The 15475-nt window shown below is 41.0% G+C and overlaps 1 protein-coding gene across 4 annotated transcripts; it reads left to right on the forward strand.

The window, feature by feature from the left end:
• Nucleotides 1-1731: 1731 nt before the first annotated feature.
• MEAK7 (MTOR associated protein, eak-7 homolog) lies at nucleotides 1732-13502 on the forward strand. 4 transcript variants are annotated; one of them, XM_084533124.1, is made up of 9 exons: nucleotides 1732-1845; nucleotides 2243-2338; nucleotides 3479-3655; nucleotides 6334-6564; nucleotides 7187-7331; nucleotides 7978-8418; nucleotides 9689-9807; nucleotides 11033-11212; nucleotides 12427-13502. In XM_084533124.1, exons 3-9 carry the CDS (start codon nucleotides 3488-3490, stop codon nucleotides 12547-12549), a joined length of 1407 nt encoding a protein of 468 aa, XP_084389250.1. In that variant the 5' UTR covers nucleotides 1732-1845; nucleotides 2243-2338; nucleotides 3479-3487; the 3' UTR covers nucleotides 12550-13502. The 4 variants fall into 4 exon arrangements, with proteins under 4 accessions (XP_084389250.1, XP_084389249.1, XP_084389251.1 ...); XM_084533123.1 differs by having other exon boundaries at nucleotides 1732-1835; XM_084533125.1 differs by having other exon boundaries at nucleotides 1733-1825.
• The last annotated feature ends 1973 nt before the right edge of the window (nucleotides 13503-15475 follow it).

The raw sequence follows: 15475 nt of genomic DNA on the forward strand, positions 1-15475 counted from the left end.
CAACCTGGTTATCTTATGTGGCTCTAGTGACGACCAAGGCAAACCAGAATCAGTAGGTATTTATTCATCCATGACCATCTTGGTATGCTGCTCAAAGTGTTTTTAACTCTGGACTGATAACAAGAATACACTACATGTTTTCATAAAGCTTTGCATACCACAAAAATTTAAGAAAACTGGGTATTTGGGGAAGTTAACCTTATCAGAATTTTTCCTTGGTACAAAACAATAAAACAGGCAGGAGCTCTGCCATGACTATATCATTTTCTTTCTTTTGTAATAAAGGAACTGTTGAAAAGACACAGATCAGACTGTTATTTCAAGTCACAGGCCAAAGCTGCTAACCCGCCCCATATAATCTGATTGTGAGAATATAACCAACACTGCTTTGAGGGGAATATGCATGGGCACATTTTCCCCTTGGCTAGAAGGATGCTTCTTGTTGAAGTCTGGCTGAAAATAAACTACAGCTAGACAAACCACAGGCAAGGCATCATTGCTAATAAGGCAAAGCCCTCAATGTATTTATTACAGGAACCAAACTCAGTGACCGCAAGTACAAGGGGAATGCTGCTGAAGTAACATAACTGAGGTGGAAAGAACCAGTTACCGATCTGAAAAAATTGAGTTTGGGGACAAGTATTTCAACCACTTGGAGTTTTTTCCTCAAGTATTCCTGCCTCATAGTGAAGGGCAGATGATGACTTTGCTTCTCAGCACTTGTATGGCCTTTACTTTCCAGCCTGGCGTGATTTTACAGCCATAAGATAATGTTTTAACCAACTCATTGAGATTTTTTTTTTTTTTTTTGTATTTTTGTATTTTCTCCCCAATGCCAAGGCATTTTGCCTGACCGTATACCTTGAAAACTACCTGAGAAGGCACCTTAACCCTCTCAGAGGGGCACCACCCCGGGCAGTCGGTCTTCTCCAGTCACAACATGCAAACCTCTGAGTTTTCACCACTCTTTCCACCTCTACTCTGCCCTGGTGAGGCCCCACTTGGAGCACTGCATCCACGTCTGGGGCCCCCAGCACCAGATGGATGTGGAGGTGTTAGAGCAGGTCCAGAGGAGGGCCACAAAGATGATCACGGGTCTGGAGCACCTCTCCTATGAAGAAAGGCTGAGAGCTGGGCCTGTTCAGCCTACAGCAGAGAAGGCTCAGGGGTGAGCCCACTGCAACCGTTCAGTACTTGAAGAAGACTTATAAAAAAGACGGGAGAACAACTCCTTCCTCAATCAGATATTGACAGTATGAGGGGGAATGGTTTTAAAAGACAAAAGGGATGATTTAGAGGTTAGTAGTAAATTTTTCACTCAGAGAGTAGTGAGTTGGGCAGAGTGGCTGTGGATGCCCCATCCCTGGAGGTGTTCACGACCAGGTTAGACGAGGCCCTGAGCAGCCTGATCTAGTGGGTTGCGTCCCTGCCTATAGCAGCAGGATTGAAACTGGGTGATCTCTGAGGTTCCTTCCAACTCAGGCCACTCTGATTCTTTTCAGGCCACGCTTTAGGCCCGAGCTGCCCGTGAGGCTGAGGTGAGCCGAGAGCTCCTGGTCAGTGGGGATAGCCCCTTAACCGGGGAGAAGCCCCCAGTCAGCGGGGAGAGCCCTTCCCCACACCGCCCCCAGCCTCGGGGGCTCCCAAGCAGCCACTCCAGGTTCTCCACAGCTCTCTGCCACCGCCCCCCTCTCTCCTTCTCGCTCTGAGACGCCCCAGTCCCGCCCTGCCACCGCCTCAGGGGCGGTGCCGCCCGGCGCCATTCCTCCGCGGCGCTCCGCTCCGCCCCGGCAGCCTACAGGCGCCGGGGGGCGCCGGCTGTCGGGTACCGGGGGGTGTGTAAAGGTCCGGGGGGGTGTAAAGGTCCAGGGGTTTCTCCTGGAGGGGGCGGAGAGGGCTCTGAGGGGGGCTCCCGCAGCGAGGCCGTGGCATGGGGCGCCCTGCCGGTAAGGGGAGAGGGAGGCTGGCGGCTGCGGGGCTGGCTTCAGCCCCCTCCGGCTTCAGCCCCCGAGGTGGAATGGGGGACACGCCGGGGGGGTTTGCAGATCTGGTGGGGAAGACGGCGCTCGGCTTTGGGGAAATAAAGCTAGAAAATTGCAAATCTCCAAGGCTTGTGCCTGGCTCCCTGCTGGGGACTCCTTGCCTTGGGTCGCCCCCTTCCCAAGAGCGGTGCCCTCCCTGCCCAGAGCCCTGCTCCTCAGTTCGCTGATAGTGACCATGTCCTCACGGCTTTTTCTTCCAGGTTCCTGCCATTTCCATTAACCTTTTGGCATTTATCCCGCGACCGACATCTTCCTTGCAGGAAGCAAGGCTTTTGGGCCTGTAACACTCAGTTAAGGTAAATAAGCCCAACCCAGACTCCTGTGTACAGTTGCTTATCAGCCAATTTCACATTGGGTTAGCCTAAACAAAGAGCTTCTGACGCTTCTGAAGGGCTGTTTTATGGCCTTGCCTAGAAAATGAGGTTTGTGTGGAAGTGGTAATCCAGAACCCAAACTGACGTGCCAGAAATAATGCGGAGTTTGTGGAAAGGAAAACACAAAAGGGTAGATTATACAGTTTCTCCCCGTTTTGGGATTGTCGCCCCAGAAGCGTGTCTGCCCTGGGAAGGCCATTCACAGCAGTGTCTGTCGTAGTGGAAACAGGGATTTCAGGCCCCTGCGGCACTTAGGTCTGTGCCATGTTGCTCTAGGGAGAAACCCGGTGCATATGGCCTCGACAGTGCATTAAAAAACACACACAAGTTAAATTAGTAATGCAGGTGAATCCTGAGAGTGGGAGAAACCACAGGCATACGTTAAAGGTATTAAAAAAAAAAACAGACAAAAAAAAAACACAACAGAATTCTTTGGATACCAGCTCCCAACAATTTACTGAATTCATACGAAGCTGTGTGTTAGGTCTTGAGTCTTTCCCCTAAATATTTTGGTTACTCTGTATTTCTTAGCAGCGTTTTGATTGATTGCCGAATTGAGTCTGTAGAAACACGTGATCTTAAGAGTGATGGGGTTTTAGTGCCATATATTATTGGCAGACCTAGCTTCAGTCTGTTAATGCATTAGAAACATGTAGCATAATCTGTCATAAATAATCCATAATTAGGCTATTCCCTTCACGTTACTGATGCATTCCAGTTGACAGACTCACGGTCACTTTGTACAAGCTCATTTAATCATTAAATCATACTGGTTTTTCCATTTGATAAGACCTGAATGACGTTTGAATTGGTAGACAGGGTGGTCTTAGCAGAGAGATGAGCTTTTTAAAGCACAGTTACTGCTCACACACATTATTCTTCAAGTTTATGTAGTTTCGATATTCATGGAGGCTTAAAAGTAGTTCTAATAGTTTCCTAGCAAGCTAGTAATTTGCTCTTCTAAAACTTGCACTGGCATATCAGGCTGTTTGGTGCATCTTTTGTGACCATTGTAATAATCTTCAGTATCTGCATTTTTTTTTCCATTTCCCTTTGCTTCAGGTTGGAAAGATGGGAAATGCAGATAGCAATGCCTATCGGAACCACCTTTCCAGATTTCTTCCTGAGGAGCAGTCTGACATTGATGGAGTATTCGATGCCATATCGGGCTCAAGTGGCTCATCAGCAGCAAAAAATGGAAAAGCTACAAAGAAAACTGTGACTCTGGGAGCGCTACAGGCAAGAGAATATGTTATTCCTGATATATCTGAAATGCAGTGTGTTGAACATAATTCTAGAAAGGCACTAAAGATGTGGCAATAATTAATTTTAAAGGATTGATTGCCTTAATTTAATAATTACTGTTTTGAATTAGAATGGATATTTAATATTTTCTTACAGTTTAGCATCAGTAATGATTATTGAGTTCATATTTTTCTCTTAAATTGCACCGTTGGATCAATTTGCAGCTTTCTTGATTCTGAAGTAACTTGGGAGGTATGAAAATACTTTTATACAGAATCCAGAAAAGTGGGAAGACTGTTCTTCCCCTGGGATTTGAATGCATGTGATTACTTACAGGTTTTCTCAAGATTCTGTCACAAGCTCAGTTGGTATTTGGTTAGACCTTTCTCCCTCAATTGCATCACTGCCTCTGATCTTTCCACTCGCATCAAAAAGTGAAAATTCAATTTTACTTGATTAAGCTGCAGCTCCCTGTTTTATTTAATTAACATATATTACGCTCTCTGATTAACTTTGCATTCATTTTCTAATCAAGAAAGAAAAGGAGTGATTTGTTATAATACTTTATAACTTAAGTTAGACAGGAATCAAGTGTCCAAATGAATGTAGTATTGAAGTTCATTTCTACATACGCTACGCAGTTAATGGAATCAAATTAGAACTCCATGGCAGAGGCAGGATATTTTAAGGTATTTGGCAATGAGTCTGCATATAGACCAGCTTGGGCCTTATCACAGCCGAGCTCTTTATCAGCTATCACCAGTCTGAAAGCAATGATGCTGCTGCCCAGTCTTTTAATCCTGATACCTCCAAAAACTTGGTTCTTGGTGTTTGTTACTTCACTGGGACCTGGAAGAAATCCTCTTTCTAGCTTTGCCTTTATCTCAATGTAACGTTTGATGAAACTTTGTCTTTTCCCATCCTTTTTGTTTGCCAACTTAAATTAAAATCTTCTCGAGGACTGCACGTAGGTGTCTACCTAATTCCTTAGCACAGGGACTATTGCAATGGCAAGCCTGCATTGTTGGCATCTGTGCTTATGCCTTAGCTGGATTGCTGTGTGGCAGATTTGATCTAGCAATAATCTGATAACATTCACTGGGCCCCAACAACAAACTTATGTGTTCTGCTTAGCCTTTACTAGAAGGAAGCTGCATGGCTTGTGGACCAAAGCAGGCTGCACTGCGTAGCTTGGAAAGCAGACAGCAAGCATCTCTTGATATTTTCTTGAAGCCATTTACAGCAAGGATCCTAAACTATCAGAGATCTGCATTTGTTAGAGGTTTTCTAAAGCTTCTCTTTTTACAGTCCACCCTCCTGAATCTACTCACTGGAATAATTACAAGCGTAACAAAATAGGGCAGCTAAGTGGTGGGTGGGAAGGGTTACGGAGTAGGTAGGTAATATTGCAGCGTGAAGTAAAAAGCCCTTCAGTGTAGTGCATTTTTAACGATGTTCCCTGCTGCTTGCTTACTTCAGGCTCATGTAGCACTTTCAGAAAGCCCCTCAGAGACAGCTGTACCCCCTGTGACCGTCCCTCCCTCAGTACGAAGCACGCTAATGTGTCAGGCTGCAGCTGTGAATTCTGCTGCTGCTGAAATCAATGGGACTTCTACTGCTGACGTCAGCAGTAGCAGGGTAGAGCTCAGCACGCTGGATCTCACCCTATATGCGCAGCAACAAGCATTAACATCAAACAGGAATGTTCCTGGTGGCTTCGATAGCAGTGGTATTGAGCCAGCAATAGATGGGTAATAGCAGCTCCACTGAATTGATCCGGAGTGCTTTTACGCAGGTGGAGGTCTGTTGATTTCGGTGTAGTCCCCACTGGGCTGTGGCTCTGTGTGTGAGCGTCAAGCCGTGTGTTCAGCATGTCAGGCACAATGAAGACGCTGTGTAATCATATCCTAGTGTATGGATGTATTTTAGATGATTTATTTTTAAACCCTGTAATTAACTTGAACGCTCTGAATGTTTCTTGAAAGCAAAGTCAGATCTTCCCGCAGTGTTGTGATGTATGACGGTGTACACCAGTTAGCCTTCAATTCAAAGGGCCAGCCATGCAACTTAAATAAACAATCTCTGATTTCAACATCAGGGATGCCTTATAAAACTCAGGTGATCTCAGTTCTGTTTCAGGCTTCTCCTGGATGTTGCTATCCAAGGGAAATTTTCTACAGTTGTTCCTACACGTGCATTTAGGGTTAAATACTTCGCCTGCATTTTCTCGAGGCCAAAACTGAAGCTACGTGAAGAACTTTACTTGCCATTTGGTTTTAAGTGTCTGTGAGTTTGACTATCAAAGGCAGAATTATAATTTTAAATGTCAGACTAGCAGGGTTGTAAACCTTTACACCAGAATTGCCATATACAAATCATTTGCTACTATCCTGCTAACAATTTACATTGTGTTTTTTAATTTGTTTTTTAAACTCCATAGCATTTATAGAATAACTATATCAATTCAAATCAATTACATTGGAAAGGATATGCTATAAAAATAGAGGTTTTTATTTCTCTTGGAAAACCAGTTCTTAGAAGTCTGTTTCTGTTAGTAGATACTTGGTACAGAATCCTTCATTCTTTGCAGTATATCTCAGCACACGTTAGCTGAATTATATTAGTTATTCTACATTTTAAAAATATGTTTTTTGCTACTTTTCTGCTTGTAGGCATATATGCGAGAACCATTACCAGAGCAAATGACTGTTCGGTTGTACAATGGAATGAAAAGTATTGACCTGACTGGGAAATCGACTGAGCCCAGCGAACAGATTGCTAAGGAGCAGTTTGTAATTTTTATGTCAAACCTCTTGAAAGGGAATGCAGATGAGAAGATTACCATAATAATGAGAATGATCTCCACGACAGAAGGTCCTGTGAAGGGCAAGCAAATCCAAGAGGTACACCGAGAGGTTAAATGTGTGTTTTGGTGGGCAGTAAGAGAGCAGAGACTAGGGTAGGTAATCTGAAGGTAACCCTTACAGTGCAAGAGGATTCAGAATAGGGATTCCTGACTTGTTTTTTTTTTTTTTTTTTTTCCCTCCTCTCTGCCACTGTCTTGCTGATCTTGGACAAACTGTAGGCTAGAGGCAGCAAAACCTGTGGTGTGACTGGTGCTTCTGGGAACTGAGCAAAGTGCTTTCCAGAGCCTTAGCCACAAGACAGATGTATGGATTAAGTATGTAGCTCGCTAGGTGGAAGGGTGGGATCTCAGAAAACCGATTAACTAGTGGCTTGTACCACTGTACATTTTCATCCCCATTTCCCTCTATCTTTTGTGATGTATTTTACAGAAGTGATTTGTGAGGTAACATTTACTGAATGTCTTGGAAAAGGATCCTTTTCAGGACCTATGACACTGACAAAGCACTTCTGCTATTTCTGACTCTTCACGAGAATAGATGTTTCTGTCGTTGGAATTACAGCACCAGTACTACTTGCCTTTGTTCTCTGAAAGTCTTTGAAAGTCTTTGGCAGTTTTATTTAAGAAATGACAAAGTGGTGATGTTTTAATCTTTCAAGTTCACAGAGGATCTGATCATGTCTGTGGTCCATGTACTGAACTACAGGAAGGAACTGAAAGGTTGGAATTTGGAGAATACGAGGGATTCCGCAGGTGGAGTAAAGGCTCTGGCTTCTCAACTGCTGTCAGAACTGAGGCTTGCAGGTAAGCAGCACCAACGAATTGTATTCCAGAATGGCACATTGGTGATTATTGCATAATCACCAAAAGACCTTTGCTCTTTGGGTCATATTTTCTCTGAGTTTAAATGATGAGACCAGTTTCTAGTGCTTTCAGAATAACTTGGGAATTTTGATCGTTCTACTTTACCATCTTTTCCTGTAAGTTCAGGAGTGCTTTTGCCTTAAGTCCCAATTCAAGTGGATGTGCAAAGCTGTTTATCACAGAACATGTCTGTTTTACAAATACCTGACTTGCAGGTGACAACTATTTTGATGCATTTGCAGATATTTATGGTGGTATGTCCTTTTGCAAAGCCTAGATTTACCTTTGTACCGTTGTAATTACAGGTGAGATATTTTTTGCAAAATAGCAATATATGTTGTAACCATGAGTCCACATTTCTTAATCATGACAGCCCAATGAATGGGTGTCACAGTCCAACGTTTCTCAGCTCTGTGCATGCATCTCTTTAACGTAGCTGACAATTTACTATCTCCATCTCCTTTTTTTTGTGTTTTCATGCCTAAATAATGCAGTATCTTTTGTGCACTTAAATAAACCGATTATTTTCCTGAAAGAAGGTACAGGCTAGGAGGCTTACTACTCTTCCGTGTGTCTTGTTATTTAGATGGGGCAACACCTGTGGGTCCTCAGCTAATGGAGATGAATTTTGATCAAAGTGCCATTGAGGACTGGGTGTACCGAGTTCCACACATCTCAACTTTTCTCAGTGTTGTTATCAGGCAAGGCCTCCACGTTCTGCACTCTCTCCCAGACCAAACCAAAGAAATAGTCAACTTGGTTCCAGGCTGCAAAGGCATCAAAGGAAAAGGACTTGTCAGTCTCTTTGACATCCCATCCATCATATACATCAACTCCCATTTGCCAGCAGAGCTGCAGCACAAGTGGCGGCTTTTGTTTTCTTCTAGACTTCATGGAGAAAGCTTTTCACAGTTATGTGGACATATAGTGAACAAAGGTCCCTGCGTAGTGATCCTAAGGGACTTAGATGGCTATATCTTTGGTGGGTTTGCATCTCACTCCTGGGAAGTGAAACCACAGTTTCAAGGTAAAACACTTTTCTTTTTCTGTTAATATCTTACGGTTCTGGTAAACATTGCTTACTCTGTGCAGGTATAAGAATCCTGTCTACTTAATGGATACTGTCATTTTACTTTCATAACACATGGTATTTCCATGGCTTCAAGTGTATTTTCCTGCAGCAAAACCATACTCATTTTGGAAGCATGTATAAAACATACCAAGTTATTCTGCCCTTGTGCCCAGTCAGGCATATTCCTGATGAATGTTTATAGTTTGTCGTTGGATAAGACTTAAAATTGCAGGACTTATTGATCATGGCTTCCTTTTCAGTGAAAGCTATCGACTCCTGTAGCTCCATAGGTGAAAGTGAGGTGAAAAATGAATGAAATACAGTATAAACAAGGGAGTACAGTTTAAATAACATGTCCAGCAGATGGCAATGTTTGTCCAGCAGATGGCAACGTCAGCTAAGCCATTATCATTTGCACACTAGCTCTCTCTGCCTTTGTTTCCCTTTAAAAATCCAACATCGAAAAGTTCTGCTGTACAGAACAATCATTTTATTCCCTTGAAAACTCTGGAAAGAGAAGAGGTGCTTCTTGTAACTCTATGGAAATATTTTTTTCTTTCTGAAAATATGGCTTTCTGGAGGAAAAAAAAAAAAAGATGGACTTTGGGTAATCAGTCTTTCTGGGAATCCTTGCTTTTGATACATTAAAAAACTCATTTGCTATACTTAAGCAATATTTGATAATTACCACCACACTCAGTTAATACATTATTACATTGGTCACACAACATTTTCCTTCTGTTTTTTCCTGACAGAATAACACATGCAGTGCTATTCTACACACCACAGGCTTTCTGGGTACAAAACGGGGCATAACTCTAAATTCATTGACCCTAAACTGATCTGTATATCTGTACAGTCAGAACAAAGGCTGTCTGCACTCCTACCAGTTTGTATGGGTCCAGCAGTTTGCCAGTTTTAGATGACACGATGCAAGCCTGTGATAGGTGTACCCTTGCTTAGTAATGTAATGTACTAGTCATGCCTCTGACCGCCCTTGGTCACAGCCACATAATCCCATTGATTTCTGTGACCCTGCACAGAGTTAACTGACAGTAAACAATAGGTCTAGATCTCGATTAGACATAGATATTGGCTTTCTGAGATTGCAGCTGCTGTCTTTCATTTATTCAGCTGCATTTCTTCAATACCTTTTTCCTATCCTATTTGTAAGCAAGTTACTGTCTGGCCACTTGTCTGACCTCATGTGCTTTTCTGTTTGCAGGTGACAACAGATGCTTTCTGTTTTCTGTTTTCCCCTCTCTTGCTGTATATACATACACAGGATATAATGACCACTACATGTATTTGAACCATAACCAACAAACAATGCCAAATGGACTAGTAAGTACTAAGAAATGACAATTTGGAAATGGGATTAATGGCTGATGTTTGCAAGTTTTTTTTTGTTTTTTTTTTTTTTTTCTCTTGTTACATCTTTCAGCAGATTTGTTTCACTTGTTTTTTTCTCTGAGGATGTTTTCATCCTTTATCTATGCTATTTGTCTCACACTTTTTTACAAGGAGGATATTTATTATTTTATTTTTAGCATTAAGTATCAGTGTCAAGTGTGAACTATGGATAATGATGGAGAACTGCTTACAGTACTAATAGAGTTCTTACTTTTCTTTGTAGTTGGTAGGTATTCTGAAGTACCAAATCAACTAAGATAGAATTTATTAATGTCTGGTCCAAGTAGGTGAGCTTTATGCAGGTTAGGATTATGAAGATTATGGGAACACTTTTTTTTCTTTTTTTCCAAGTTCGATTATCACACACGCCCTTCTAGGAGTCCTTGATTCCTGTTTTCTGGAAGAATGGGCAGTGTGTATCCACATCATTGAAGCAACATAAGCTGGCTGATCTAACTAATAGAAGAGCCTTCTACTGGCTGTTCTCAATGCCACAGTAACTGCTTTTTAAATTACTGAAGACTGAGAAAGCCCAACAGAATTAGAGTATGAGAGTTCTATGTAGGCTGCTGCTGTTGTGTGATTCCAGTGGCAGAAGCTCCCTTTACTCAAGCCCATGAATGAGCTCTCCAGATGCAGATTTTCTACAAAACAGCAGCACACCATCTATTTTGAGCAGTGCTTTACAGATTTGTTGTGCTGTGTGCCTGTAACTTAGGGAATTGTAGCAGTCTGAGGTAAATTTGCTCTGAAGAAAACAACATCAAATTACATTATCCATTTCTGTGGATGCTTTTCTAAACAGAAAACGGGCAGCTAAACCCAACACTTCTGCCCTATTTAAAACGGAACTGTCAGTCAACAGGTAAAAGCCAGGGAGCTAAATTTCTGGCACCACATTCAGTATCTGCAAGCAGTTCAGCTGTGACTTTGTAAAACATACAGGGAAGGCAGTAACACTCAAATAAACTCCGGTTTGTCTGCAGGAATACCAGATTTGTATAGTAGCTGAGGTTGACTCAGAATATCCTTTTTCACCTACTCACAGAAGTATGGCATAGATACTAAAACTGGCAATTTATACTCTAGGTTTCGTAACTTTTCCACTGCATTGTACATGTGTAGCAAGTGTTTATTGTGCTGCTTTGCTTCATAGGGTATGGGTGGACAACATGATTACTTCGGCCTCTGGGTAGACAGTGACTACGGGAAGGGACACAGTAAAGCCAAACCTCGATGTACCACCTACAACAGTCCTCAGCTGTCAGCTAAAGAGAATTTCACACTGGATGCCCTGGAAGTTTGGGCAGTGGGAGACTTGCCTGAAAGCACAGAGGTTGGTGAACAAAACTGAAATCTATGAAACTGTTTCCTGTTTGGAATGGGAGATGTGAAGGAAAAACAGTTTTGGTTTTCTCATAAGCACTCTCTTTTTACCATAGTGAATAATGTTTTCTTTAACTCACTCTGTGGTGCAGTATATTTTGTAGCAAGAAAATCATAAAACAGTCATAGAATTTTTGAGAAATCCAACATGAAAAAACATCAGGAGCCATGAGGTGATAGAAGAGCAATACTTTACTCTCAATTTCAAAATGCCTTTCTGATATTGAGGAATTGTCTCAAGGAAGAACCTCCTTGCAGGGGTTTAGTAAAACCCAGTATTTGTAAAACAGATACAAAGCACTAGCAATGCATAAGTCTAATCTGTAGCTCAGGAATGAAACTGAGAGAGCCAAAATATTTCTTTATCAGTAAGATGTAATTTATTGTTGTTTTACAACAGATTAGCCGTTTATAATCCTTGCGCCTCCAATCCCAGCACTTCCTTATCTGACAGAAGACTAATAAAAACATAGCAAGACCTGCATTTAAACAGCTGATACTCTGTATAGAACAGTAATATTTGAAGTGCCTAGGAAACCTGGTTTCAGCAAGGATACAAAGAGCTTTTTGCTTAAATAGTTTGTGAATAGATTATTGTTGGTCTTTCTGCACCTCGTTTATTCCTGGGAACGAGTAGGAGACCTTTCCTGTCTCCTCTCTCTCTGCAATTTGGCTTATTAAACTGTCTGCTTTGCACAGTTGCTTGTTTTCTGTGTTTTTAAACTTTATTTCTTTTCATACTAAATTAATGTACTCTGTCTGTTCACTGGACACACAGCTCTAAGTAGAAATGGAACAAATTGTTTACAAGAACTGTTAGATTTTACTTGAATCTCCTTTTTTAAAAAGAGTTGACATCTACACTTGAATTTGTGGTCAGGTTAACTAGTATGTGCTGGCTGACTTGTAACCTGAACATACTTGAAACAATTCACTGTGCTCTTAGGAAAATTTTCTGACTATTTTGTGTATCTGCAGCAATTAAAGTCACTTGATGTATCCCAGTGAACCTTAAATGCCTCACATGGAAAGTATGCATCTGTCATTGTGACAAGCTTGCAAAATCACGTTACTTGTGGATTGTTGAGTATATCTCCTTCTTCTAGCCTAATACTGATTCATTCATGACATTGTAAATTGACTTTATTTTATTTTGCTTTACAGACAAAAGGGAAGAAGAGTATCTTGGATGTGGATCCCGAGGCCCAGGCCTTATTAGAAATGGTTGGGAAAAGTCGGCAGAGTGAAGGTTTACGAGAACCCATTGAAGATGACGAAGATAACTAAGAGATTCACAGTAACATGAAACCCCCCTTTTTTTGCTCCTGAATTTTCATGTTCTTTGGACAGGATTCAGGTTCTTCCTCTTTCATTTTTTTTCCTTACATTTACCTAATTATCTGGGACTAAGCATAAGTCTTGTACTTATGTAACATTTAGGTCCAGTACAATATTTTGCCTGAAGGATTTAGCCTGGGGAAGACAGAAAAATTAACTAGGTATTTAAAAGATATCTAATGATTAAGTTCTAGCTGAATGTGAACTTACTAGCATTTCTGATAGATCCTGCCTGCATATAGAGTTTAAAAACAAAAGAATAACTTATTGACAGTACTGCTTATTGACTTGGAGAATTAATGTGTATTTACATAAAGACTAGATAATACTTTGATTAAGGCTCTTACACCTTGACTACACGTATTTATTTGCATGCAATGAAATTAGGAGGTGAAGCTTGCAAATTGTAATTGTATCTTACATTGGTAAACATAGAATAGTCCTCATGATTCCATATGAAGAATGCTGTTAATTTGCATTGCTGCAATTAAAGCAGTGAATCTCAGTCTTTTCTAAGCCAGATTTTAAGCAAGTGACTCTATGGGCTGTAAGGTGCAGGATGCTAAGTATACAGTGTTGAGTTTTATGGTGATACACTACAGTTTAGTGAAGCTCACTTAATATGTTTCTGGAGAAACTTGCCTATTGTTCTTTAAACTTAGGAGAACAAAGCCATTGGAATCACTGAGACGTATTTATTCTAAGAATGGGCCAACCCTGTGCTCCCAGAACAAATATACCTCATGCAGAAATTCTCAAGGGGAGGTGCATTCTTTAGTAGATTTGCTTGAGACTGGAGAAAAAGATGAGGCTGTAGAAAGGATTAAGGAAGAAGCATCCACAGGTAATTGGGACTAGTATCTGCAGATAGCTTGTAAATAAATAAAGTTTTAAAAATCAGGCTTATGCCTTTAACTTCTCTGAAGACTAATGCACGTTTTATTTCCACATAATTGTCACTGTATTATGGAAAAAAGTGCAAAACATAACTAGCAGGTTGTTTTTTTTCTGTTTTGTTGGCTGTTCACCAGCCAAGCCCAGTTTTGTGAACTCTCCACTCAGGGCTTTTTCTACTTAAATCTATTCGCGTGTTTTTTAGTGTGACCTTGCTAATTTTCCGTGTAATTAACGTGTCAAAAATAACCCTAATTTCTATCAGGGACTGTAATTTCTAGCTCAGCAAATGGTGTTTGGTTATTAGGAAGAGAAAGGCTGACTGTCACACACACTAAGTAAAAGGACTGTGTCAGTTCCTCTTTGTACTAGCGTGAATTTGTCATAGGAAAAGTTTGATTTCCATGCATCATAGAGTAAAACATATGCTGTAAGTCTGTATTATTGCTGCAATTCCTGATCACGTGGCCTTCCTTCAAATGCTTTCCATTAACGTTTTCTTGTATGTGGTCTTTTCCCCCCTCTGATGCTTTTCAGAGGGAACCACTTTTGAATATTCTGAATAATCTGTGCTTGTGCCTTAATATAGATCCCACTTTTGTTGTTGTTGTAGTTAAACAATGTGAATTTAGCCTTGAGAGGAGAACATGGAAAAAATCTCTGCAGCCATGCATCCTGGAACTCAGCATTTAACATGCTGCCTGCACTAATGATCAGAGCATGTATGCTGTGAAAGGCCTGAGCTTTTATGTTGTGGCTAAGTAAATGAACAAGATAGTTTCCCAAGTTTGTAGCAGTTGGGGAGGTTAAAAAAAAAAAAAAAGTAAGCCTTGTAGGAGTTATACTGATCCTTTATGTAATTTTCTATCTGTATTTTTATAAGAATCTTAAAGGGTATACAGTGGAAAATACTGTATAGACAGCTACTAAGTACATGATGCTTTCTGCAAGTGTGGCGATGCTGGCTTTATTTTAACATGGTATTGTCAAACTCCCACCATAAGCCTCAGAAGCATTCTTTGTCTTAGACAATGGCTAAGCTTACTAAATGCTGCTGAAGTGGATGGCGTGCAGAAATGAGACAGTTGAACTTCTGCAATTACACGTTAAGCAAACTGCTAACCTTTCTTTTTGTCCCGTAATGAGGCAGATACTTTTCCTTGAGGACTGAAACCATTTGCAAGGATATTAAAAAAAAAAAACAAAAACAGCAAGAAGACATTGTTGCAAGCAGTAACTGGGGAGGGTGAATTGCACAAAGCCTACTCTACATCTAAAGTATTACAGCGGCTGAGTTTTCTTTGATTGAAAGTAAGTGTCATTCTAGCTGGTTCTTCCTAGAGTATGAATCAAAAGTATAATCCTGTTTAAATATAATCCTGTGAAGACTGGCATAGCATTTTGACCTCTGAAATTGTGTTTTATGACAAGTTTGTATCTGAGACTCTTATCTTCACTTTAAAGTGAAGGTGTTATGCTGGGGCAAGAAGAAAACTGACACTTTGGTAATCATAGCAGATGTCAGTGGAGCACTATTTACTAGGAAACTACTGATCCAAGCAGCAGATGGGATTATTCAAGATTGTCTTGGAAGAGAGTCAACTTTTTTTCCTCTCTCCCACCCTCCAGAACCTAATGATTAAGCAATCTGTTTCATGTTCCTGCATCAACAAATGTCCAGAAAGTGGTCATCAGCAGTGAGTTTAGCTATGATCTAAACATCTCTCACTCACTTTTATGCAGCTGTTGATCCAACTGCAAGGCTTAATATTCCTGCAAGTGTACAAGTCATCTTCATTCTCATGTGCTTGTGGGAGTGAATCCCTTCCCCATTAACTCTGTCTGCCACTGTGCATCAGATCAGCCATCCACTTTTGCCCCTTTGTGACCAGTAGGAGTAAAAAATGACTGTGGTTTTCAGCAAAGGCTGACAGGAGTGCTAGCACTTCAGGTCTCTACTGTTCATTTGAAATCTCATGCC

This window comes from Aythya ferina, assembly GCF_964211825.1.
Source record: "Aythya ferina genome assembly, chromosome: 12".
Taxonomy (NCBI): Eukaryota; Metazoa; Chordata; class Aves; order Anseriformes; family Anatidae; genus Aythya; species Aythya ferina.